Source organism: Cryptomeria japonica, chromosome 9 (assembly GCF_030272615.1).
Source record: "Cryptomeria japonica chromosome 9, Sugi_1.0, whole genome shotgun sequence".
NCBI lineage: Eukaryota > Viridiplantae > Streptophyta > Pinopsida > Cupressales > Cupressaceae > Cryptomeria > Cryptomeria japonica.
This window is the reverse complement of record NC_081413.1, coordinates 556556635-556580855: the sequence shown is the minus strand read 5'-3', so window position 1 is coordinate 556580855 and position 24221 is coordinate 556556635. Positions and strand designations below refer to the sequence as shown.

Below are 24221 nucleotides of genomic sequence, written 5' to 3'. Positions count from 1 at the left end.
ATTTTCCTATTTTTTAATAGTAAATATGATGATTTATTTATATTTATGAATGTTATATATTTTGAAATTTGATATTGGCCTATTTTACTTTTTTTTTTTAAATATAGGTACGTTAGTTATGCATTTCCTTAGTAGCGAGTATAAGTTTATGTGTATTTAGGAAAAAATACTAATTATATAAATAATTCATAGTTACTTGTTAGGTTAGTTGTTTAGATAATGTGGAGTTAATTTTAGGTTTAGGTTAGTTGTTAGTTTAGTTTTTAAGTTAGTTGTACAGACAACGTAGAGCTATTTTAAATTAACTGTTACGTAAGATGTAATACTAATTGGTAATATCAAAAAGAAGTTTCTTTAGATAAATTATATATTTTTTAGAAAAATAACAAATAACAAATGAAATAAAATTATGTTCCAAAATTGCACAAAACAATTTCAACCTCTTGTCACATAGGTGCTGCTACTTGGTGGAAGAATGCTACTAAAGATCATTTGATGGTTAATGCTTCTGAGTTTGCTTTTGTTGACTCCTCTTTGGAGAATGATGTCTCCTCCTGATATGAGGTGCCCCTTATTGCCAATGAAGCCTTTGTTGATGTTATTGTTGTTGTGGACTCTTCCGCCCCTTTGGCTCCCACATCTATTGCTACTACTCCACAATTTTGCTCTTCTCCTAGCGATTCTACTCTTGTTGTTATTCTACAACAATAGTTTGTTGTTGTTCTGCAGCAATCTGGCAGGACCTCTGCGGGGTCCTCCCCACCTTAATTTTCTTAAAATGTTCCAATTAACAGTGTTGTCTGGACGATTGTTTTCCACGGGTGGGAGGGAAAATCTACCCCCCTTTCCCAACCTCCCTTCTTCAAGTTTTGGGTGTTTCTCCTCACTCTTGAGATGGGTTAGGTTGTTACAAATTCGACAGATTGTTTGGCATGTATGACTTTGTTTGTTTGGGGTTTGTACCCTTGCTTGTTATGTTTGCCACCTTTAGGTTTTTTTTTAAATCTTTGATAGTCTTTTGGCTATGTAAAAGGTCAATGCCCTAGTTAACGCTTCTTTTTTAATCAAAAACAATTTCAACCTCCCCAAAATAAATTATACTTTATCAAACCAAAATGAAGAATGCACTCCAAACTCTCCAAGCTCTCCACAAGGTGTACAATGCACTCCAAATCTGAAATTATTCCAAACTCTTGGGAAGAATCTCGATCTTGTGTATTTTTGAAAATTTGTGTTATTTTAATCATCTCAAAAATAAAAAGACTTAAAAAAAAAATCACTCAAAATTCTTGAAAATGAATTCTACGACTTGTATTTTTTTAAAAAAATTGTACCATTTACACCTAGAAGTGTAATACACTCATAGAATGAATTGAATATAAAAACTTGATGCTTGTCTTCTTTTTATATATAAATAATTTTAATCATTGATTTATTTTATTTTTAAATTTAAATTTTAAATATTTTATCAATATTAAAAAACTATGTTTCTATTTTTCAATTTTTCCACATATGAGATGAAAAAATGAAGGATGGCGTCGTGCCTACAGGGGCTTGTGGGTGGCTGAGCTAGGGTTTTGATGCCCTAGCTCATGGGAGGTAGTTTTGTAGGTGCGTCGGGGGAGGGAAGTGCAGGTGCGTCGAGGAAGATTTGTGGCAGATGGTGCTGGGCAAGGAACGACAGTGGGTGTGGAGGGAGAAGCGATGGTCTTCGGGTGGGGTTTAGGCTGTGCGTGGTTGGGGGTTTGGTTTACTGTGGCTCGAGGATTTCTCGTGGGACAAGGGGATACGCCTAGCCCCTCCTTTTGGTGGTGTTGTTAGGCCCAATATGGAAAGCTAATGTACTGAGAGGGGAGGGGTGAATCAGTACTTCAAAACTTTTCTTCAACAATAACTTTACTGTTAAGCATAAACTAAATAGTGCATTAACATAATATAATACTAAAACAAATGAATAACAATCATACATGATTCACTCCATAACACATATATTTTGGTTACGCAGAAACTCTTGGTTAGAGAGAAAAACTATGGTGGGGATGGCACCCACAACTTCACTAGTGCAATAATAAAGGTTTCTCGGTTAGAGCTACATGTTTAGCTATTTCTGATAGCTTACCCTATTAAGAGTATCAAGATCTGTTAGATCTACCTTGCTAAAGGATTTTACAACACTTATTCTAAAATGTTGTACCTGGTTAGAGGCTTTACAATTTATAGACTTAGTTAGAGTCTTTTACCCTGTTAAAGGTTTCTCTTACAACTTCAAAATATTACAATAAATCATTACAAATATCTGCAACTTTACATCTGAAATGTTATAACAGATTCTATGTGCTCAAAATGATATTACCTTGCTTATAGCATACCTCGGTAATCCATATATTAACTCAGTAAACCCTTCTGTTTACTCTGTTCTTTGACTGTTCTCTGAAATCCTTCTCGGTGACCTCTGTGTCTCTGTAACAGTCATAACACTTAGTGCTTTCACATGTCTTGCTTCATACACCACTATATCTCTCTCTTATGTCGGTGATCTGATTATTGCTTCGATCTTACAAACATGATTTATCGAATGAATAACCATGCAAAATATTTCATTGGTTAGATGACCTCAAAATCATACACAATCTTTAAGTGCAATTTCCAATGTAATAACGGTTACTTGTTCCTCGATCTTTGTAACACGTTTCCCATTTATGTCCAGGTTTAGTGAATCTGGTAACACGTTTCACTCGGTGTGTGTTTACTTGGTATATCATTCTTGTTGCTCGGTAGACATAGAATGATACTCGGTAGACAGCTCGGTGTATACTGGGCTATGTGAATACTTTCTTCTTTAACCGACTGCACTGTGCTTACCGACTATTAGATTCGGTATATAGAATAACTTTGAACATAAGACTAATGGCAATCTTAGTAAGCAGTAACAATCTCCCCTTTTGACATTAGTTGAGATGTTTGACAAAAACTACTTTCAAAGTTATGACTCAAAAATCTATATACTTGCAAAATTTGACTAAACTGACAATATATACATTTGTCAATGAAATAGTATATTCAGATATACTCCCCTTATCACTATACTATCCAAAACTTTGATTTTGCATGCTCGGTGATCAATGTTTTGTGTGTTGCTCTTGTTCTTTGCTTACTGCTCTATTCACTGCTCGGTATACTCCCCCTGTATACTACATTCCCCCTGTATACTTTGATACTATACTCCCCCTTTTTGACAAACATCAAAAGTTAGTTACCATTTGGTGAAGGCAACTGGTCAAAAATGGATTTATACTTTGTCCTTGCTTCAGTGAGGGCGATAGAGAATGCATCCTTGACACTGTCCATTAAAGAATTTTGGGCTTGAATGTCAACCAATAGAGAAATTAAGCCATCTAATGTGCTTCCCTCTTGTGTAGTAGATAGGTAAGTGGCTCGGTTGATCTGTTCTTGAACGGAGGACAAGTGTGGAATGAATAAGGTTTGAAGTGTCATAATGTCCATCCTTATTTTGTGCTCTTCATTCCTGAGTTCCAATTGTTGAGCCATGAGCTGTTGTAACTTTGTATAAAAATTCTGAACAAAATTGGGCTCGATGGTCAACTTATTTGAGAGATCGGTGATCTCTTTCTCAATTGCTTCTGTTTTATTTTTGATATCTTTAATGAATAAAGAGAACGTATAGAGTTTCTGAAATAAATAAAGAATGTGCTTGAGTTGAGGGGACAACTTGGCAATAAATTTGACAAGTTTAACTTTGCCAAGAGCAATAGCTTTCTATGCCTCTTCAATCATTTTTGCAGTGAGCTCTTTGTCCTTTAACTTGCTCAAATATTCAGATGCATCTACTCCAGATGTCTCTATCTGATTGAGGAGTTCATCCAGTTGAATATGGATGGTTGCATCTGTTGACACTGTAGTTGTGGGTAGCATATCTGATAATAGTGTCTTTACCTTCTGAAGTACTTTATTTTTCTTTTGTATGGCCATTTTTTTTTCCTGTTCGGCCTTTGCTTTGCATAGTTCACCGAATTCAATGAGTCCCTGCCCTTTAAATTTTGATATGTCTACATTGGGCAACACTATTGGTTTTGATATATCCACCTTGAAACTATGCTTTTTCATCTTCTTTTCTTTAGATTTGGTCGGTTGAACCAATACAATAGCTTGGGAGGCTTGTGGATCCTCGATAGGTTGCTCGGTGGAGGCAACACTTTTGTCGGTTTCTTTAGCCTTTGCTAAGTCCTTCAATGGTTCGGTGCTCGGGGTCTCAGTTGCAACATTTTCAGTGTTAGGAGGATCCTGAGAGGTCTATTCCTCGGTGGCCTGAGGAGTAGCTTCTCCTCCTGTAGACTTGTGAACCTCTGCACCTTTTTCAGTATCTTGAGGGGCCTCAGTTGCAGCAGAATGAGTGACCGGAGGATAAGGCTAAACTTGCCCCAAAACTGACTCACTGGATACCAGTTTTGCATAGGCATTGCCTTCTATCATTTCGTGTTCAGATGCCTCTGTATCCATGATATCTTCATCAATTTGTATGGTGTCAGCAGGCTCTTGCTCGGTGACATCGGGATCTTGCTCGGTGACATCAACAATTTCAACTGTAGCTTGCTCACCAGCATCCTTGATTCTAAAGATTTCCTGCCACTTTTCTTTTGTCTCATTTTCCACTTCAATATACAGACCATTCATCAGTTTTAAGGCTCTTTGTTTGACGAGGAACTTTGAGTTGTAGGTTGTCAGATGTTCTTTTATTTCAACTACCGACATGTCTGGAAAGAGATGTACCAGACTTATTTCTCTAATCTGTTTCTTTGAGTCCATTGCATATTTCCACCTGTTATCAATATGCAAATATAATTCATTTGGAAGTGACTTAGATAATTCCAATGGAGCCAATTGGAATTTCAATAGTGTGCAGATGACAACTTCTTCTATTTGTCTATTTTCATCATCAGATCTAGTTTCATACTTAATATATCTGAATCCTCCAAATCCACCATATTCTCTCAAGTTAGCACAACAATTTTCAACACTATGTACATTTACCTTCTTGCTCTTAACAATCTGAAATTTACTAGCATCTTCAGATTCGGTGTCACTAGACTCTTTTGCCAAAATGAGTCTCCGAGTAGATTTCTTATAGGTCTTTGTTACCTTAGGAACAACAATAGTCATTGGTTTCTTACTCGGTGACACTGCATATGCTCTTGTGTTTGGTCACTTTGTTGTAGGAGTCGGTGAGACCTTTGATGTGTCCCGTTTCTTCCTCTTTAGAACTTTCCCTTTAGGCAACGCGGTGCTTAGTGTAATAGCAGCCTCTTGGGCTTCTGATTCATCCTCGATGATTACTAGTGTGCCCTTGATAGGTGTGGAGGAAGAACCTTCTCCAATTTTTTTTGATAGTGCCTTGATCATCTTTGTTGCTTTTCTTGTAGCTTTTGGTACTACAATGCTCATCTTCACTTTCTCTTTCATTTCTTCATATGTTCCATACCTCAGCTCGGTAGCATGCCTTGGTAGTGTAAGAAAGGCATCTATCTGCTGTTGTGTGATGTCAAAGTCAACCTCATAACCCATAGGTGGCAAAGATTGAGTTCTTGGTTCCACAGCATTCACATAATAGTAGTCGGTGTCTACTTCAAAACATATGTCATCTTTGTATTTTTCCACTAGCTGGGGTGGAATTCTATACCTGTTATGCATCTTCTCTTGAAACTTGCTGAAATAATCGTCCATAACATCATTGAAGTTGTCACCTAGACATTTGATAAAGTCATTGATTTGATGGGTGACTGGTCGGTGTAGCTCCCAAACTACTTTACCGACTGTTGGAAAGAATTTTTCAAAATAGAAAAACATGCAGAATAACAATGATCCAAACTTTAGTGTATTGGCTGAGTTGTTCTTCTTCAGCTTCTTGATGGTGTTCAGATTCTCAAATAGGTTTTTCAACAATACTTCACAAAGATCAATTTTCATTCCCTTTTTCACAATTTTGTATGCTAAGTCGACTGCTGCACAAGGTACACTGTTTTCCCTTGCTGATTGGAAGAAACAATAACCTATCACTCTAATAGCAAACTTTAGCTCTACATCAGTTACATTATTCAATTTCAGTCCTCTACAATTGGATTCCACTCCGGTTAAGGTGATCAATTCCTTTTGTGATATCATCTTCTGAGCTCGGGCATGATCATAAATAGGGTAACCGGTGATCAGATGAATGATTTCCTTGGTGATTTTGAATAGCTGCTCCTCTTACCACATGAAATCATCATGAACTCTGCTCAAAACAAACTTGACCCACTGGGGTTTGAAGACACGGGGATAGGTTAGGGCTTCAGTCAATCCCTTGATCTTAATGTGCTCATACTTGCTATCCAATTTCCCATCGGTGCACAATTCATCATAGGTGTCTTTGATTTCAACATGACCTAGTTCTTCAACTCGACATTTGGTGAAGAATCTGACATCCTCAACTAGTAAAACTCTATCCGAGATGAGTGAAAATGCAGTTTTGTCATCCGGTTCTGATACTACTTTGGGAGTTAGAGAGTATTTTAGTGAGGGCTTTTCAACATTCTTAACAACAATGGGTTCTTGGATCTTCGGTGCCATTGTAGATTTCAAATAGAAATTATCAAAAGATCCTTAGGGTTTGAAAACTTTCAAACGACAAACGCTTTTCCTCTTAACAAATATGAAATAGAAATCTTCAACAGATATGATCGGTAAACCAACTTAACAATGCAATGAGATTGATGTAAATACCTTGAATTTCACTTCGGAGGAGGTTTGATTGCCTTAGAATCGCTTTGCTCTGTTCTCTCGATAACTTGGTGAGTAAAAATGACCGCGTAAATGTTTTAAGTATACAATATACCTTATCGGGCTCCATGCAAGTTAGGTTAAAACATTAAATGCACTCAGTTCCACTAAACCTTCTTTCCTTTTTGCGCTTTAACCGAGTATCCAGATTTCCTTCATTTACCGACTAGACAGGCTTCCTGTAGTTACCGACTAGACAAGCTTCCTGTAGTTACCGACTAGACAGGCTTCCTGTAGTTACCGACTAGACAAGCTTCCTGTAGTTACCGACTAGACAGGCTTCCTATAGTTACCGACTTGACAAGTTTCCTGTACAGTGCTTTCAAAAGACTTTGATAGAATTTCAAACTTACTAATACATCTTAGTTATGCAGATTTTGAATTAAGTACATAATCAAATAGGATCTATTAAGATTTAACCTTGAGAGAATGTGGTCCCTTCATACCTTTACCGATTAATTTGGAATAGGTGCACTTAACTTGGTAGGTAAGGTGCTTTCTTCATTTGACACAATTTCCTTCTTTTTCCAAATCATCTGTAATTTGCCTTTTATTTCTTCAGTGTCCCCTCTAGGTTGATCTCTGCAATCTCCAGCCAAGTGTCCAGCTTTGTGATAATGAAAACATGCCATACCAGGATTTCTCCATGATCTTTGGTTGTTCATTCCAAACCTTATAAAGCAGTTGGCACTTATATGTCCATATCTTCCACAACATTCACGCCATATCCTTGTATTGTAATCCCATGGTACTGCAAAATATTGTCGGTAAGGATTTGTGTGAGTTTGGTAACCTCTAGCATTTGCTCGGTGTGCAGACCACATATAGTTCTTTTGCTTAAACCAACACTTCTCAGTACTGTGTCCATATCTATTGTAGTTTTTACAAAACCCTTTGAATTTTGCCTTCTTATAATTGTTAACAGTCTTTGTCCTACATTGATTAGATGTGTGACCATATTTATTGCAATTGTAACAATAACCATTAGACTTAGTGACATTCAGTTGCTTACCTTTTCTGATTTGGCACAAGTTAGTAGTATGACCTTGATTTCCACAGTAGTTGCAAATAGGCTTCTTTCTTTTGATGTTCTTCTTGATTCTAGCTTGCTTTGATGATTCTCCTCTCTCGGTAGTATGAATTCCCTTCTCGGTAGAGTCTTTTCCTTTGTAACCGAGGCCTGCATCTTTGTTGGGTCTTCTTGTATTCAGTTGCTCGTCCAATATATTTGATGCTTCATAACTCTTCTTCAATGTTTCTTTGGATTTCTTCTCTTTTTCAAGTTCATCGGTCAACTTTGATACTTCAAGTTTCAATGCTTGATTCTCATCATTTTTCAGATTTGCTTCATGATGTGCATAACCTAGTTGATCTGATAGATTTTGTTGAATCCCAGTCAATCTTATGATTTCATTATTCTTTTTAGATACTAATGCTTCAAGTTGTTGTTTCTCTCTTTCTAGATCTCTTACTTTATCCTCAGCTATCCTCAATGTATCAAGATTTTCAGTCATCTGTGTGCTGAAATGCTCATGTTCTCTTTTCATTGCTTTTAGCTGATCAGTCAGTGCTTTGTTCTTTTCTTTCAACACTTCAATCATTTCTTCAGTTTCTTCTGACATACTGTTCTCAGATGATGTCTCAATTTGTTCTACTAACTCTTGAGAGTCCTACAAATCATCAGATAACCTTCTTCTAACTTTCAGAGACTTTTGCATTTGTCTCTGCATGTCTGCAATCACTTGATTAGCATGATCCAACTCTTCTTGCAGATATACAATTCTCTGAGATTGTTTATAGCCTTCCATTGATAAGATCTTTCTCTTTAGGTTGTTAAACCCTTTTCCAAGATTCAAGCTCTGATACCAATTGTTAGGCCCAATATGGAAAGCTAATGTACTGAGAGGGGAGGGGTGAATTAGTACTTCAAAAAATTTCTTCAACAATAACTTTACTATTAAGCATAAACTGAATAGTGTAGTAACATAATATAATGCTAAAACAAATGAATAACAATCATACGTGATTCACTCCATAACACATATATTTTGGTTACGCAGAAACTCTTGGTTAGAGAGAAAAACTACGGTGGGGATGGCACCCACAACTTCACTACTGCAATAATAAAGGTTGCTCAGTTAGAGCTACATGTTTAGCTATTTTTGATAGCTTACCCTATTAGGAATATCAAGATCTATTAGATCTACCTTGCTAAAGGATTTTACAACACTTATTCTAAAATGTTGTACCTAGTTAGAGGCTTTACAATTTATAGACTTAGTTAGAGTCTTTTACCCTGTTAAAGGTTTCTCTTACAACTTCAAAATATTACAATAAATCATTACAAATGTCTGCAACTTTACATCTGAAATGTTATAGCAGATTCTATGTGCTCAAAATGATATTACCTTGCTTATAGCATACCTCGGTAATCCATATATTAACTCGGTAAACCCTTATGTTTACTCTGTTCTTTGACTGTTCTCTAAAATCCGTCTTGGTGACCTCTATGTCTCTGTAACAGTCATAACACTTAGTGCTTTCACATGTCTTGCTTCATACACCACTATATCTCTCTCTTTCACTGCATGTGTTGTTCTGATCTGATTCCATGCTGCATAAATAGATCTCTTATTTCGGTGATCTGATTATTGCTTCGATCTTACAAACGTGATTTATCGAATGAATAACCATGCAAAACATTTCATTGGTTAGATGACCTCAAAATCATACACAATCTTTAAGTGCAATTTCCAATGTAATAACGGTTACTTGTTCCTCGATCTTTGTAACACGTTTCCCATATATGTCCAGGTTCAGTGAATCTGGTAACACGTTTCACTCGGTGTGTGTTCACTCAGTATATCATTCTTGCTGCTCGGTAGACATAGAATGGTACTCGGTAGACAACTCGGTGTATACTAGGCTCTGTGAATACTTTCTTCTTTAACCGACTGCACTGTGCTTACCGACTGTTAGATTCGGTAGAAGTAACTGACTAGAATATATAGAATAACTTTGAACATAAGACTAATGGCAATCTTAGTAAGTAGTAACAGGTGCTTGGGAGGGGTGGTGTCTTGGGTGTTGAGCATTCTTGAGTGGCCCTTTGGGGTGTGGGTCCTTAGCATTCTTGTATAGTTTTTTAGAGCTCTTATGTCGAGTATTGGTGGTGAGGCCTCGAAGGTTGCTCTTGCCATGGATTTTCGTGTTGCGGTGGGCTCAAAACCCCCACTCTAGAGTATGAATACTTTTAACAATAACCTTTTCTCATCAGAATTAGGGTCTAGAAGTGTTGGTAGCTCTCGCATTTTGAAGGTTAATGGTTGCCTGGAGAGATGCAGTGGGAGGCCGAAGCTGGTGATTCCTCCGGAGATTATAGATGAAGACATTGAATACTATTCAAAACACTCGCTATACTACAAGTTTTTGGGAATGAGGGTTTCGTTGCAGTTTTTGGAAAACTAGGCGCAGAGGACTTGGGCACCAGAAGGGGAAATGGAGATTATGTTGTTGGCAAATAACTACTTCATGGTTACTTTCAATTGCATGGAGGATCGCAATAGGGTCTTTGAAGGAGGCCCGCATTTTTACAACTAGGTGGGTTTGTTCATCAAACCTTGGCATGCGGGGTTTAATCCTTTGGAGGAGCTCCCAAATAGGGTTCCAATGTGGGTTCATTTACCACGTTTTCCAGTGGAATGTTGTCGGGAGGATGTGCTATGGATGCTTGCCGCATTGCTTGGGAAACTAGTGGGATCTTCAATGCAAACCCTAGGGAGAAAGGTAATGACCTTTGCGCATATCTGTGTCAAAATTAATCTTAGTAAACCTTTTCTAGATGCTATAGATATGTGTGCGGGCTCTTACTCATGGGTTCAACAGTTAGATTATGAGACTTTACCTTTTCGTTGTCGTCTGTGTCATGAGTATGGTCATTTATAGCGTAAGTGCCCTAGATTTAAATCGGTGGTGCGCCAACCTCGACAGTCGGCTCAAAGCCAAGATAGGGCTGATAAAGGAAAAGCTACTATGTCAGTCGAGGTAGTGGGTGTTGATGGTTTTGTCTCAGTTAAGACAAGGAATAGGAATCAAGGACAAAACAGGTCTTTATGGGAGAGACAGGAGGAGGATACCTTTAATAGATTTGAGGTCTTGGATGACCTTAGCCAACAGGAAGTCAATCTGGGGTTAACCCCTTTGGATCAAGGTGCTTCAGGGGGGGGTCCGAAAAGAGTTATTGAGGACTTTACCTAGGCCCTGCAAGTGGTTGGAAGCTAGCAAATGGAGATGGATCAGACAGTAGGGGTCCAATTGGGACTCACTCCTAGTTCGGAGGTGAATTTGGTTGGGGAGGAGGGTTCTCTGATAGCTCTGAAATTAGAACTGGCTGGGGCTAAAAGTAATAAGTCCTCCACTCACCTGGGGCTGCATCATAATGATATTAAGAAAAGTGCTACGGAGAAGAACTCAAAGGTTGGCAGAAAGAAGGATTTGGATAAAATCAAATTGATGAGAGAAAATTTGGTTGAGTCAAGGTTAGTAAAGACTTTGGATTCTCACTTTTCCAATCCTCCAAAATGATTGTGCTTTCATGGAATGTGAGGGGCTTGAATAGCGGCCCTAGACAAAAATTTGTTTGGGTTTTGATTAGGAATCATTCACCTGATGTCCTATTCTTACAAGAAACTAAACTTTCGGTGGAGAGTATGATGGGTCTGGTGCCGAAACTCTGGGGGTGAGGCAAGTGTCAGTGTATTGGGGCAACTGGTTCCTCTAGAGGGGTGGCCTGTCTTTGGAACCCTGTAAGGATTCGCCCTGTTTGGTGGGTGGCTTCCAGATCCTCATTATCTGGGGTTGCCTCTAGTCTTGACACCGGAGAGCTTATCTTGTTTACTAATATCTATGCCCCCACCGATTTTCAGGGCAAGTAGAACTTATGGTCTCATATTTCTTGTATGCGAAGGCTGGTCCCTTTTCATCCTTGGATTATGGTGGGAGATTTCAATTCCATCCTCGAGTTGAGTGAAAAGAAGGGGGGTGTCATGCAGTTGGAACCTTCTTCTTTCCTTTTTTGGGATAGTATATATTCGTTGCATCTTTTTGACATTAAGCCTGATAATGGTTTATTCACTTGAAACAATAGGAGAGTGGGGGAGTATTGGATTGCAGAGAGGCTGGATTTTGGTTTCCATTTTTTGGGTTGGTGGGGGATGGTCCACAAGTTCTGAGATTCTTGACTGGAGAGGGTCAGATCACTAGCCTATCAAGTTGGTTTCTTCTTCTTCCCAGGTGGCTCCCTCTCCTTCCTTCAAATTCCAACTTATGTGGCTTTGGGATCTTGCTTTGCAGACTCTTGTTGAGCAGTGGTGGAGGAATGGGATGTTGGCCTTTGGCACAACTATGTACACTTTTGCCAAGCAGCTGTAGTTTGTTAAGTTTCATCTTAAACAATGGAACCGACAGGGTTTTGGGAATATTTTTCACGCTAAGAAAGTAACCCAAACAATGTTGAATGGCATCACTAGTGAAATCAAAGAGCATGGTTTGTTTGAAGCCTTGCTTAAGGAGGAGGACAAGGTTGTCAAGGCTTTAGAGGAATGGGATATTAGGGAAGAAATATACTGGAAACAGAGAACCCGTATTGATTGGCTTCAAGCGGGCGATAAGAACACTGCTTTCTTTTTCAACTCTATGAAAGCAAGAAGGCATGGAAATTCCATTCCTGCTCTAGTCAATGATAGAGGTGAGGTGTTATTATCCTTACAGGAGATCTCTAGGGAGGCTTTACAGTATTTTTGATCCCTCTTCAATGAGGTTTCTCAGGGGGAAGTGGTGGAGGAGAATCAGGTTCTCGCTTGAATTCCTCCTCTTGTTACTGGAGAGATGAATGAGAAGCTTATGGGTCCTATTTTGCTGGAAGAACTTGAGAGGATTGTTTTTCACATGAGGAAAGGAAAAGCTCCTGGACCAGATGGGTTCCCAGTTGAATTCTTTCAAGAGTTCTGGGATATCATCAAACTGGACTTACTGGAAGTAGTCCAGGAGTCCCAGAGGAATAAACAGATGCTTCGAGCTTTGAATGTGACTTTCATTGCGCTAATCCCCAAGTGTGATGCGGTTGACAGGTTGGGCCAGTTCCGCCCTAGCTCTCTCTACAATGTGATTTATAAGATCATCTCTAAGTTGATAGCGGATAGGTTGAAGAAGTGTATGGGGGATGTTATCTCGGAGGAGCAGAGTGGGTTTGTAGAAGGGCGCCAAATTTTGGATGGTGTGGTCATTTCTACGGAGACCATTCATTCTATGGCAACCTCCAAGGAAAAATCTATGTTTATCAAGTTGGACATGGCTAAGGCTTACGATAGAGTTCGTTGGTCCTTCTTCTAGAAGATCCTCAGGGCTTTTGGCTTTGCTGAGGAATGGATCCAATGGGTTATGAACTTATGAGTTGTGTTACGTCCACCTCTTTCTCAGTGCTAATCAATGGTGATCATACTGAGCTGTTTGGTGCATCTAAGGGTCTTCGCTAGGGGGATTCCCTCTCTCCTTACTTATTCATTCTCCTGGTTGAGGGACTGGGGAGGTTGATCAAGCATAATGTGGGTCTGGGTACTATTCAGGGTTGGAGTTGGGGTAATGACTTGCAGCCGCAGTCTCATTTGCAGTTTGTTGATGACACGACCTTGATGGAACTTGCTTGGATCAGAGAAGCTACTAATCTGTGTAAGGTTTTGGATGTTTATCTAGCAGCATCAGGCCAGTTGATCAATGAGGATAAATCTTCTATCCTTTTCTTCAACACTCTTGGATCTATTCAAAGGAGGATTGCCCTTATCTTGAGATTTCAAGTTGGCTCTTGGCCCTTGACTTATTTGAGATTTCCTTTTTCTCATGGTAACCCTCCTTGGGATTCATGGCAAGGTATCTTGGATAAAATTCACTCGAAGGTTGAACACTAGACTCACAGATGGTTATCATTTGTTGGGAGGGTTCAACTGATTCAGTTGGTGGTTCAGGCTCTTCCGATTTATCGATGTATGCTTCAAGTGGCTCCTAAGTGGTTCTTGAGGGGTTTGGACTCTTTGGCAAGGCAATTCTTATGGGCAGGCAATCTATCCTCTTCCAAATGGAGTCTTGTCAATTGGGACTTTGTGTGTAGCCCGAAGCAGATGGGGGGGTTGGTTTAAGGCTGGCTATTTTATTCGGAAGGCTTTGGCGGCTAAATTGTACTAGAGGTGGTGTGTCAAGCAGGATTGAGGCTAGGCTAAGATTTTGGCCTACAAATATATGCAGAGGATCCTGGTGCAGGAGGTTCCAAGATATCCGCTTGAGGGAAAAGGCTCAATGATTTGGTATACTCTCAAGAAGGGGGCTTCTCTCATTAAGGAAGGACTCTTTTGGATCTGTAGGAGGGGGGAAGAGGTCCTTTTCTGGAACGACTCTTGGGATGGTTACCCCCCCCATCCTTGATCAATTTCCTAATCTTGGGAACCTTAGCCAGAGGCCTTTGGAGGCAGGATGGTCAAGGGTGAGTGACTTCAAGGTTTCTTATAGGTGTGGGCGGTTGGAGTTGGAGTGATGAAAGGCTCCTAATGAGTGGCCGGTTGTTGGGATGGAGGAAGAGTGTGTTGAGTTGCATGGCATTCTGGCGAGTAGACACTGTAGTGCCCTCGAGGGTAGGGATGGACTTACCTAGTCTCCGAATCCTAAGGGCGTCTTTACTGTAGCTAGTGGATATTGGGAACTATTGAACCGAAGATTGGAGGGAAGAGAGGTCCACTAGTGGAAACGGGTTTGGAATAATCTTTCTTGGGCGAAGTGCAATTGCTTCGCTTGGACCCTAGCCTTGAATAGATGCCTAACTTGGGACAATATTTGCAAGCAGGGATTCTTGGGGCCTTCTATCTGTGTTTTGTATGGTTATGGGGAGGAAGATTCCTCACATATGTTCTTCAGATGCCCCTTCTCTATGCTTATTTGACATTACTAGTGGGGGGTGTGGAAGCGTCCTTATGTCCACACAGATTCTCTGGTTGAGTTTTGGAGTAGTTTGGGTAGACCTCCTATCTTGTCCTCCTTCCTTCAGACTGTTTGGTATATTGGGCCCATTTTCATACTCTGGCAAATCTGGCTTGAGAGGAATAGGAGGATCTTTCGTGAGGCCAGACTGTTAGTGCAACAAATGTGGAATAGAATCATGGTTATGATTCAGGAGATGGTGGAAGCTAAATGTGAGGTGAATTTTCCCTTGGATAGAGATGAGGCAGATATTGTGAGTAGGTTTGGCTGGCAAGAGTTGTCTCTTGCTTCTACTTGTGTCAGGAGAGGTAGATGGGCTATGAAGAAGGTCTAAAGGGTGGGAAAGTGGAGACCCCCTCAGGATGAGTTTTTCAAGATTAACACTGATGGCTCCTTCAAGGACAACCCAGGCCCTGCAAGGGTTGGTGGTGTTGGTAGGAATTGTATGGGGGAGGTGGTTTTCTTCTTTTCGGTGCATAAAGGGAGGCAATCTAATAATTTTAGGGAGGGACTTGCTATCCTCTATGCCCTGGAGTGGGCTTGGGAGTTGGGTCGAAGGAAGGTTATCTGTGAATCAGATTCACAATTTTTTGTTAATTTGTTGATAGAGCAGAAGGTGAGTGGGATTCATTGGCAGCTGGTAGGGATTGTTCATCAGATCCTTCAAATTAGTTCTTTAATGGAGCAAGTGTCTTTCATCCACATTCCTTGTGAATGGAATAGAGCAGCTGATTGTTTGGCTAAGTGGGCCTCGGAACATAACAGTGATTGGAAAATTGAAGGTTGGGAGCATCTCTCCTCGGATTACTGTTAGGTCTTGCAGAAGATGTTTGCTGAGGACATGGATAATTATGATGTTGGCTGATCTTGGACTGGGCTTGTGGCTCTTTTTTGGGGCTTTGGGGCTCTGGTCCTCCTTGTAATTTTTGTGTATGATTTTCAATAAAAAATTTACCCCTTTTATTCAAAAAAACAAACAAAAAGAAACTATGTTATATTAAAAAAGCACAAGAATGATATAGATAAAGATATCCTTCCAAAAAAATAGAATCTTCTTTAAAATATTAAATAATAAATTGTCTAACATATCTTTTCAAAAAATAAAAATAGATTTTATGTACATCCACTTTGTGTTGTTAACTTTCTAAATTCATATTTATTAAAGCTTTTAAAGATTGTTCAAATTAATTAAAATAAAATAAAAATTATTTACTAATTATAAAAGATAAGATAATTTTTTTTTTAAATTATATTTCTTCTTATTCATCAAATTTTCACAATCCATGTTGATATCCTTTCCAAAAATAGATTTTATGTACATCCACTTTGTCTTACCATGTAGTTGTCTCTCATTATTACAGTAATTTTCTAAATTCGCATTTAAAAATATTTATGATCATTTTTTAAAATATTTGAAAAAATTAAAAAATATTTATTTCTATCTCTAAATTTAGATTTATATAAAAATTTAAAGATTTTGTCAAAATAAAATAAAATAAAATTTATTTAACTAGTTATAAAGATAGAATATAAAATAAATCCACTAAAATTATAATTGTTTTTAATAAAAAATCTATAAAACTAAAAAATTAATATAATATTATTTAATTATGTATTTTTTTAATTATTTGATTATTTTCATTCAATTAATTATATTTCTTCTAATTCATCTATTTTATATATATACAAAATAGTTTTAATTATATCTATTTAAATATTTTTCTTAATTTTATTTTATAAATTCTTTTAATTCTATTTTTTTTCTTTATTTGTAATAATTTGTTTTTATATGATAAAATTTTAGAAGTCTTTGGATGTATCTAAGACCTTTCATAAAATTGTGATTGTTTTTAAATAAAAAATCTATAAAACTAAAAAATTCAAAGTAATTTCATTTAATTATGTAATTTTTATTTATTTGATTATTATTCATCTAATTAATTATATTTCTTCTAATTCATCTAAATTTTATAAATAGATAATTGTTAGTCGAGAGGCCTAATAAGTGTCACCCAAAAAAATAAATTACAAGAAAAACAAAAAGCCAAAATATAATGCATTCGAGAAGGTTGCAATTTGCCAGTGGTAGTTTAAAAAAAAAATTAATACGATTTAAAACCAAAAAAATATGAAAGCAAAAATGCATCAATTTATGCATTCATATCAATTTGGATGTATCACTATGTCTCACCATTTCAAATATGAGAGAAATTTGAGTACTCGAAATAATATGTGCAAGCAAAATTAGCCAAAAGCCAACATTTATGCAAACTTAACTCCAAATCTAACAATAAATCAAAATATATCATAATATTAAATCATATTGAATCATAACACTAGATTAAATTGAACATTGATAATAAACCTAATTAAATCCTAACCATAAATCAAATTGAACCTTACCTCGATCCCTAATCCTAATAAAATCAAATTGAACTCTATCACAAAATAAATTTTGAACCTTATCCCTATACTAAATTGAACCCTAACCCTAACACTAAATCAAATGCAACCCTAACATTAACCCCAAGCCAAATTGAAACCTAACCCCTTACCAAATTGAACCCTAAACTTAACAATAAATAAAATTGAAACCTTATCCTCATCCTAATCAAATATTACACTAACCTTGAGCCATATCGAACCCTGATAGTAAACCAAATTAAATGCTAATTATAAACCTAATTGAACCCTAACATTGTACTGAATTCAATCTTAACACTAAACTAAATTCAACCCTTACACTAAACCAAATTGAATGTTTAGTATAAACCTAATTGTACCCTACATCGATTTGAACACTAACCCTATACCAAATTCAATTCAAACCTTTAACCAAATTGAACCTTAACAGACTAAATAAAATTAATAAATCCAACCCTAGCCTTGACTGGAATTGATTCATAACCCTAATCCTAACTAAATAATAAAACAAACTAACCCTTACTTTATAAATACTAACCTTAAACCAAATTGAACCCTACATTAAACTTCAATGAAAAAATCAACCTTAACCTTAATCCCATAGTAGTACAAAACTTAATACTACTTCAACATGAAATTTCAAAAGTATAATAATGGTTATAAATAATATAATAATAAATTAATCATACAATAATATAAACCTTAACATTAATTCAACAATAAATTTAAAAATCTACTACCATGTTCAAGTCTTGTTGAGTGCAAGACATCATAAGGGATTAGGTTGGGGTTGTGTCTTGGGTGATTGTGGCAGAATGGATACCTCTCAATCCTTGGTTTAATAATAATTACTGTAATAAATAGTTATCATAGTATAAACTCAATAATACTATAATACTAATATTACAAAAACAATACAAATTATATAATAATTATTTTAAGAAATATAATAATGATAATTTATATGTACTAATTTAAAGATAACTTGAAAATTGATGGCGTGCATGCGAGCTTCTGCAGGTGGCCGAGCTAGGGCTTCGATGCCCTAGCTCAAGGCAGGCAGAGCTGTAGGTGGGTCATCGGGGGGAGGTAGGTGCAGGCGTTGTGGGGGAGTGGTGTTGTAGGCGGGGAAGGGTTGGGTTCTGTGAAGGGAGGGGTGGGTATTTCGGGGGGCTGCGGGTGGAGTGCGGTGTGTGTGCGACTGGGGGTTGGGGCTGCTGTGGGTCATGGGTGTTTTAGGGGTTAGGGGTTTCGGCAGGCTCTCCCTCTCGGTGGGCTTTGAGGGGGTGGGGGTGCAGGTCTGGTGCTTTCTTGAGAGGCCCTTCGGGGTGGGGGTCATTTTCTAAACCTTGTTTATTTTTTTTTGGAGCTTTGAGGACGAGTATTGGTGGTAAGGAATTGCAAGTTCCTCCAGTCATGGATTTTCGCATTGTGGTGGGCTCGAAATCCCCATTCTAGAGCATGAAGACTATTAACAATAACCTCTTCTCATTTGAATCGAGATCGAGGATTGTTGGCGGTTCTCGCATTATGAAGATTAATGGGTGCCTGGAGAGATGCAGTGAGAGACCGAAGCTAGTTATTCCTCCTAAATTGATTGTCGGAGACGTTGAGTACTTTTCAAATCATTCGCTTTATTGCAAGTTATTGGGAATGAGGGTTTCTTTGCAGTTTATGGATAACTGGGCGCAGAGGACTTGGGCTCCGAAAGGGGAAATGGAGATTATGATGCTGGCAAACAACTCTTTCATGGTTACCTTCAAATGCATGGAGGATCACAATAGGGTCTTTGAGGGAGGTCTGTATTTCTACAATCAGGTGGGGTTGTTCATCAAGCCTTGGCATGCAGGGTTTAACCCTTCAAAGGAGCTCCCAAACAGGGTTCCAGTGTGGGTTCGTTTGCCACGTTTTCCTGTGGAATGTTGTCGGGAGGATGTGCTACGAATGTTGGCTACACTACTTGGGAAGCCAGTGGGATCCTCAATGCAAACCCTAGGAAGAAAGGTAATGACTTTTTCTTGTATATGTGTTGAAATTGATCTTAGTAAACCCTTGCTAGATGCTATGGATATGAGTGCGGACTCTTATTCATGGGTCCAACAGCTAGATTATGAGACTTTACCTTTTCGCTGTCATCTGTGTCATGAGTATGGTCATTTACAGGGTAAGTGCCCTAGATATAAACCGGTGGTACACCAACCTCAACAGCCGGCTCAGAGTCAAGATAGGGCTGATAAAGGAAAAGCTTCTATGTTGGCTGAGGTAGAGGGCGCTGATGGTTTTGTTTTAGTTAAGACAAGGAACAAGAATCAAGGATAAAAGAGGTCCTTGCAGGAGAGACAGGAGGAAGATACCTTTAATAGATTTGAGGCCTTGGATGACCTTAGCCATCAAGAAGTGAACCCAGGGTTAATTCTTGTTGGTGTAAATAATTATTCATCATGGATATTATTACACTTTACTTAAGTTTACTTAGGTACATGCATTTCATAGTAGTTTGGGTATGAGACACTTGGGTGTTTGTGCCACATTGGGATAGTGTGTGTAGGAGAATTTCCACCTTTTATGGTGTGATCTTGTTGTTACACTCCACATTCAATGGGTGATCCACCTCATGTGGACTATTATATTATTTCTCCTACCTACCCACACCTATTTCCTACCTACTCATGTTTCTTATTGAGCCACATGTCATGTTTGTGTGCTCACATATCCATATAGCCTTGCCTATATAAGCAGGCTTATATTCATTGTATGTAATGCTTAATGATCCAGTTGATCATATTTTTCATCTTGATAGAATACAGTTTATTTCTATCATCTATTTTGTTCTCTCTTATTTGTGTTTTCCATTGCCTCTTGATCTTGGCAAAATCTCACAATTCCTTAGGAACTAGGTGCTTCAGGAGGGGGTCCGGAAAGTGGTATTGAGGATTTTACTCAGGCCCTGCAAGTGATTGGAAGCCAGCAAATGGAGATGGACCAGTCAATAGGGGTCCAACTAGGAATCACTTCGGGTTCGAAGGTAAATTCGGTTGGGGGGGAAGGGCTCTCCGATGGCCCTGAAATTAGAATCGGCTGGGGCTAAAAGTAACAAGTCTTCCGTTCACTTGGGTCTGCATCAGAAGGATATTAAGAAAAGTGTTACGGAGAAGAATTCAAAGGTTGGCAAAAAGAAGGATTTGGATAAAATCAAACTGATGGGAGAAAAATTGATTGAGTCAGGGTCAGTAAAGACTCTAGATTCTCACTTTTCCAATCCTCCTAAATTATTGTGCTCTCATGGAATGTAAGGGGCTTGAATAGTGGCCCTAGACAAAAAGTTGTTCGGGATTTGATCAGGAATCATTCACTTGATGTCTTGCTCTTGCAAGAAACTAAACTCTCGGTGGAGAGTATGATGGGTTTGGTGCCAAAGCTCTAGGGGTGAGGTGAATGTCAGTGTATTGGGGCTGCTGGCTCCTCTGGAGGGGTGGCCTGTCTTTGGAACCCTTCAAGGATTCGCCCTGTTTGGTGGATGGCTTCCAGATCTTCGCTATTCGGGGTTGCCTCCAGTCTGGAGACTGGAGATCTTATTTTGTTTACTAATATATATGCTCCCACCGATTTCCAGGGCAAACAGAACTTATGGTCTCATATTTCATATATGTGAAGGTTGGTCCCTTTCCATCCTTGGATTATGGCGGGAGATTTCAATGCTATCCTGGAGTTGAGTGAGAAGAAGGGGGGTGTCATGCAGTTGGAGCCCTCTTCTCTCCTTTTTCGGGATAGTATTTCATCATTGCATCTTGTGGACATTAAGCCTGGTAATGGCCTGTTCACTTGGAACAATAGGAGAGTGGGGGAGGGTTGGATTGCAGAGAGGTTGGACCGATTTCTGGTTTCCAGTTTTTGGGTTGGTGGGGGGTGGTCCACTAGTTTTGAGATTCTTGACTAGAGAGGGTCAGACCATTGGCCTATCAAGCTGGTTTCTTCTTCTACCCGGGTTGCTCGCTCTCCTTCTTTCAAATTCCAACTTATGTGGCTTCGGGATCCTGCTCTGCCTGCTATTATTGAGCAGTGATGGAGGAAGGGGAGGTCGGCCTTTGGTACAACTATGTACACTTTTGCTAAGCAGCTGCAGTTTGTTAAGTTCCAACTTAAACAATGGAATCGACAGGGTTTCGGGAACATTTTTCATGCTAAGAAAGCAACCCAATCAGAGTTAAATGGCATCACCAGGGAAATCAGAGAGTGTGGTTTGTCTGAAGCTTTTCTTAGGGAGGAGGAGAGGGTTGTCAGGGCCTTAGAGGAATGGGAGCTCAAGGAAGAAATTTACTGGAAACAGAGAGCCTGTATTGATTGGCTTCAAGCGGGTGATAAGAACACAACTTTCTTTTTCAACTCTGTGAAAGCAAGATGTCATGGAAACTCCATTCCTGCTCTGGTCAATAATAGAGGTGAGGTGTTATTATCCTTGCAGGAGATATCTAGGGAGTCTTTATAGTATTTTCGAACCCTCTTCAATGAGGAGTCTCAAGGGGAAGTGGTGGAGGAGAACCAGGTTCTTGCTTGCATTCCTCCTCTTGTTACCGGGGAGATGAATGAGCAGCTTATGGCCCCTATTTTGCTGGAAGAACTCGAAAGGATTGTTTTTAAATTGAGGAAAGGAAAAGCCCCTGGCCTAGATGGGTTCCCGGTTGAATTCTTTCAGGATTTCTGGGATATCATCAATTTGGACTTACTGGCAGTAGTCCAAGAATCCCAAAGGAATAAACAGATGTTGAGGGCCCTGAATGTGACCTTCATTGCGCTTATCCCTAAGTGTGAGGGGGTGGACAGGTTAGGCTAGTTCCTCCCTATAGCTCTCTGCAATGTCATTTATAAGATCATCTCGAAGCTGATTGCAGAGAGGCTGAAGAAGTGTCTTGGGGGTGTTATATCTGAGGAACAGAGAGGGTTTGTGGAAGGGCGTCAAATTTTGGATGGTGTGGTCATTGCTAAAGAGACCATTCATTTTATGGCTACCTCCAAGGAAAAAGCTATGTTTGTCAAGTTGGACATGGCTAAAGCTTATGATAGAGTTCATTGGTCTTTCCTCCAAAAGATCCTTAGGGCTTTTGGTTTTGCTGAGGAATGGATTCAATGGGTTATGAGTAGAGTTACGTCCATTTCTTTCTCAGTACTAATCAATGGGGATCATACCAAGATGTTTGGTGCATCTAGGGGCCTTCGTCAGGGGGACCCCCTCTCCCCTTACTTATTCATTCTCCCAGCTGAGGGCCTAGGGAGGCTGATCAAACATAATGTCGGTCAGGGCAGTATTTAGGGGTGGAACTGGGGTAATGAATTCCAGTTGTAGTCTCATTTGCAATTTGTTGATGACACGACCTTGATGAGACTTTCCCGAATCAGAGAAGCTATGAATCTACTTAAGGTTTTGGATGTTTATCTGGCGGCCTCAGGCCAGTTGATCAATGAAGATAAATCTTCTATCATTTTCTTCAACACCCTTGAAGCTATACAAAGGAGGATTGCTCTTATCTTGAGATTCCAAGTTGGCTCCTTGCCCTTGACTTATTTGGGTATTCCTATCTCTCCTGGTAACCCTCCTTGGGAGTCATGGCAGGGTATCTTCGATAAATTTTGCTCGAAGGTTGAACATTGGACTCATAGATGGTTGTCATTTGCTGGGAGGGTTCAACTGATTCAGTCGGTGGTTCAGGCTCTTTCGACCTATAGATGTATGCTTCAAGTGGCTCCCAAGTGGTTCTTGAAGGACCTAGATTCTTTGGCAAGGCAATTCTTATGGGCAGGCAATCTATCCTCGTCCAAATGGAGTCTAGTCAATTGGGACCTGGTGTGTAGCCCGAAGCAATCGGGGGAGGGGGGGGGGGGCGGCTTGGTTTAAGGCATGCTATTATATTCGGGGAGGCTCTGGCAGCAAAATTGTACTGGAGGTGGTGTGTTGAGCAGGATCATGGTTGGGCTAAGATTTTGGCCTTCAAATATATGCAAAGGATACTAGCTCAAGAGGTTCCAAAATATCCGCTAGAGGGTAAAGGCTCTACAATTTGGTATACTCTCAAGAAGGGGGCCTCTCTCATTAAGGAAGGACTCTTTTGGATCTGTAGGAGGGGGGAAGTGGTTCTTTTCTGGAATGACTCTTAGGACGGGTACCCCCCATTCTTGATTAGTTTCCTAATCTGGGGAACCTTAGCCAGAGGTTTTTGGAGGCGGGGTGGTCAAGGGTGAGTGACTTCAAGACTGTTTATAGGAGTGGGAGGCTGGAGATGGAGCGGTGGAAGGATCTTAATGAGTGGTCGGTTGCTGTGATGGAGGAGGACTGTGCTGAGTTACAAGGCATTCTGGCGAGTAAACACTGTAGTGGCATTAAGGGTAGGGATGGAATTGCCTGGTCTCCGAATCCTAAGAGAGTCTTTACTGTAGCTAGTGGTTATAGGGAACTGTTGAACCGAAGATTGGAGGGAAGAGAGGTGCACTGGTGGAAACAGGTTTGGAACAATTCTTCTTGGCCGAAGTGCATCTGCTTCGCATGGCCTCTGGCCTGGAATAGATGCCTTACCTGGGATAATATTCGCAAGTGGGGTTTCTCAGGTCCTTTAATTTGTGCTTTGTGTGGCAATGGGGAGGAAGACTCATCACATTTGTTCTTCAGATGCCCCTTTTCTATGCTTAGTTGGCATTACTGGTGGGGGGTGTGAAAGTGTCCTTGTGTTCACGCAGATTCTTTGATGGAGTTTTGGAGTAGTTTGGGCAGACCTCCTATCTTGTCCCCCTTCCTCCAGACGGTCTGGTATATTGGGCCCATCTTCATTCTCTGGAAAATCTGGCTTGAGAGGAACAAAAGGATCTTCTGTGAGGCCAGACTATTAGTGCAACAAGTGTGGAACATAATCATGGTTGTGATGCGGGAGATGGTGGAAGCTAAATGTGAGGTGAAT

General features: G+C 39.4%; 1 protein-coding gene across 1 annotated transcript; it reads left to right on the top strand.

The window, feature by feature from the left end:
• Positions 1 to 23549: 23549 nt before the first annotated feature.
• Positions 23550 to 23981, top strand: LOC131858505 (uncharacterized). The gene has a single exon (XM_059211755.1). It carries the CDS (start codon positions 23550 to 23552, stop codon positions 23979 to 23981), a length of 432 nt encoding a protein of 143 aa, XP_059067738.1.
• Positions 23982 to 24221: the final 240 nt, after the last annotated feature.

Excerpts from the sequence above, each read along its gene's own strand:
- LOC131858505 (XM_059211755.1), top strand. The coding sequence starts at position 23,550 with ATGGAGCGGTGGAAGGATCTTAATGAGTGGTCGGTTGCTGTGATGGAG.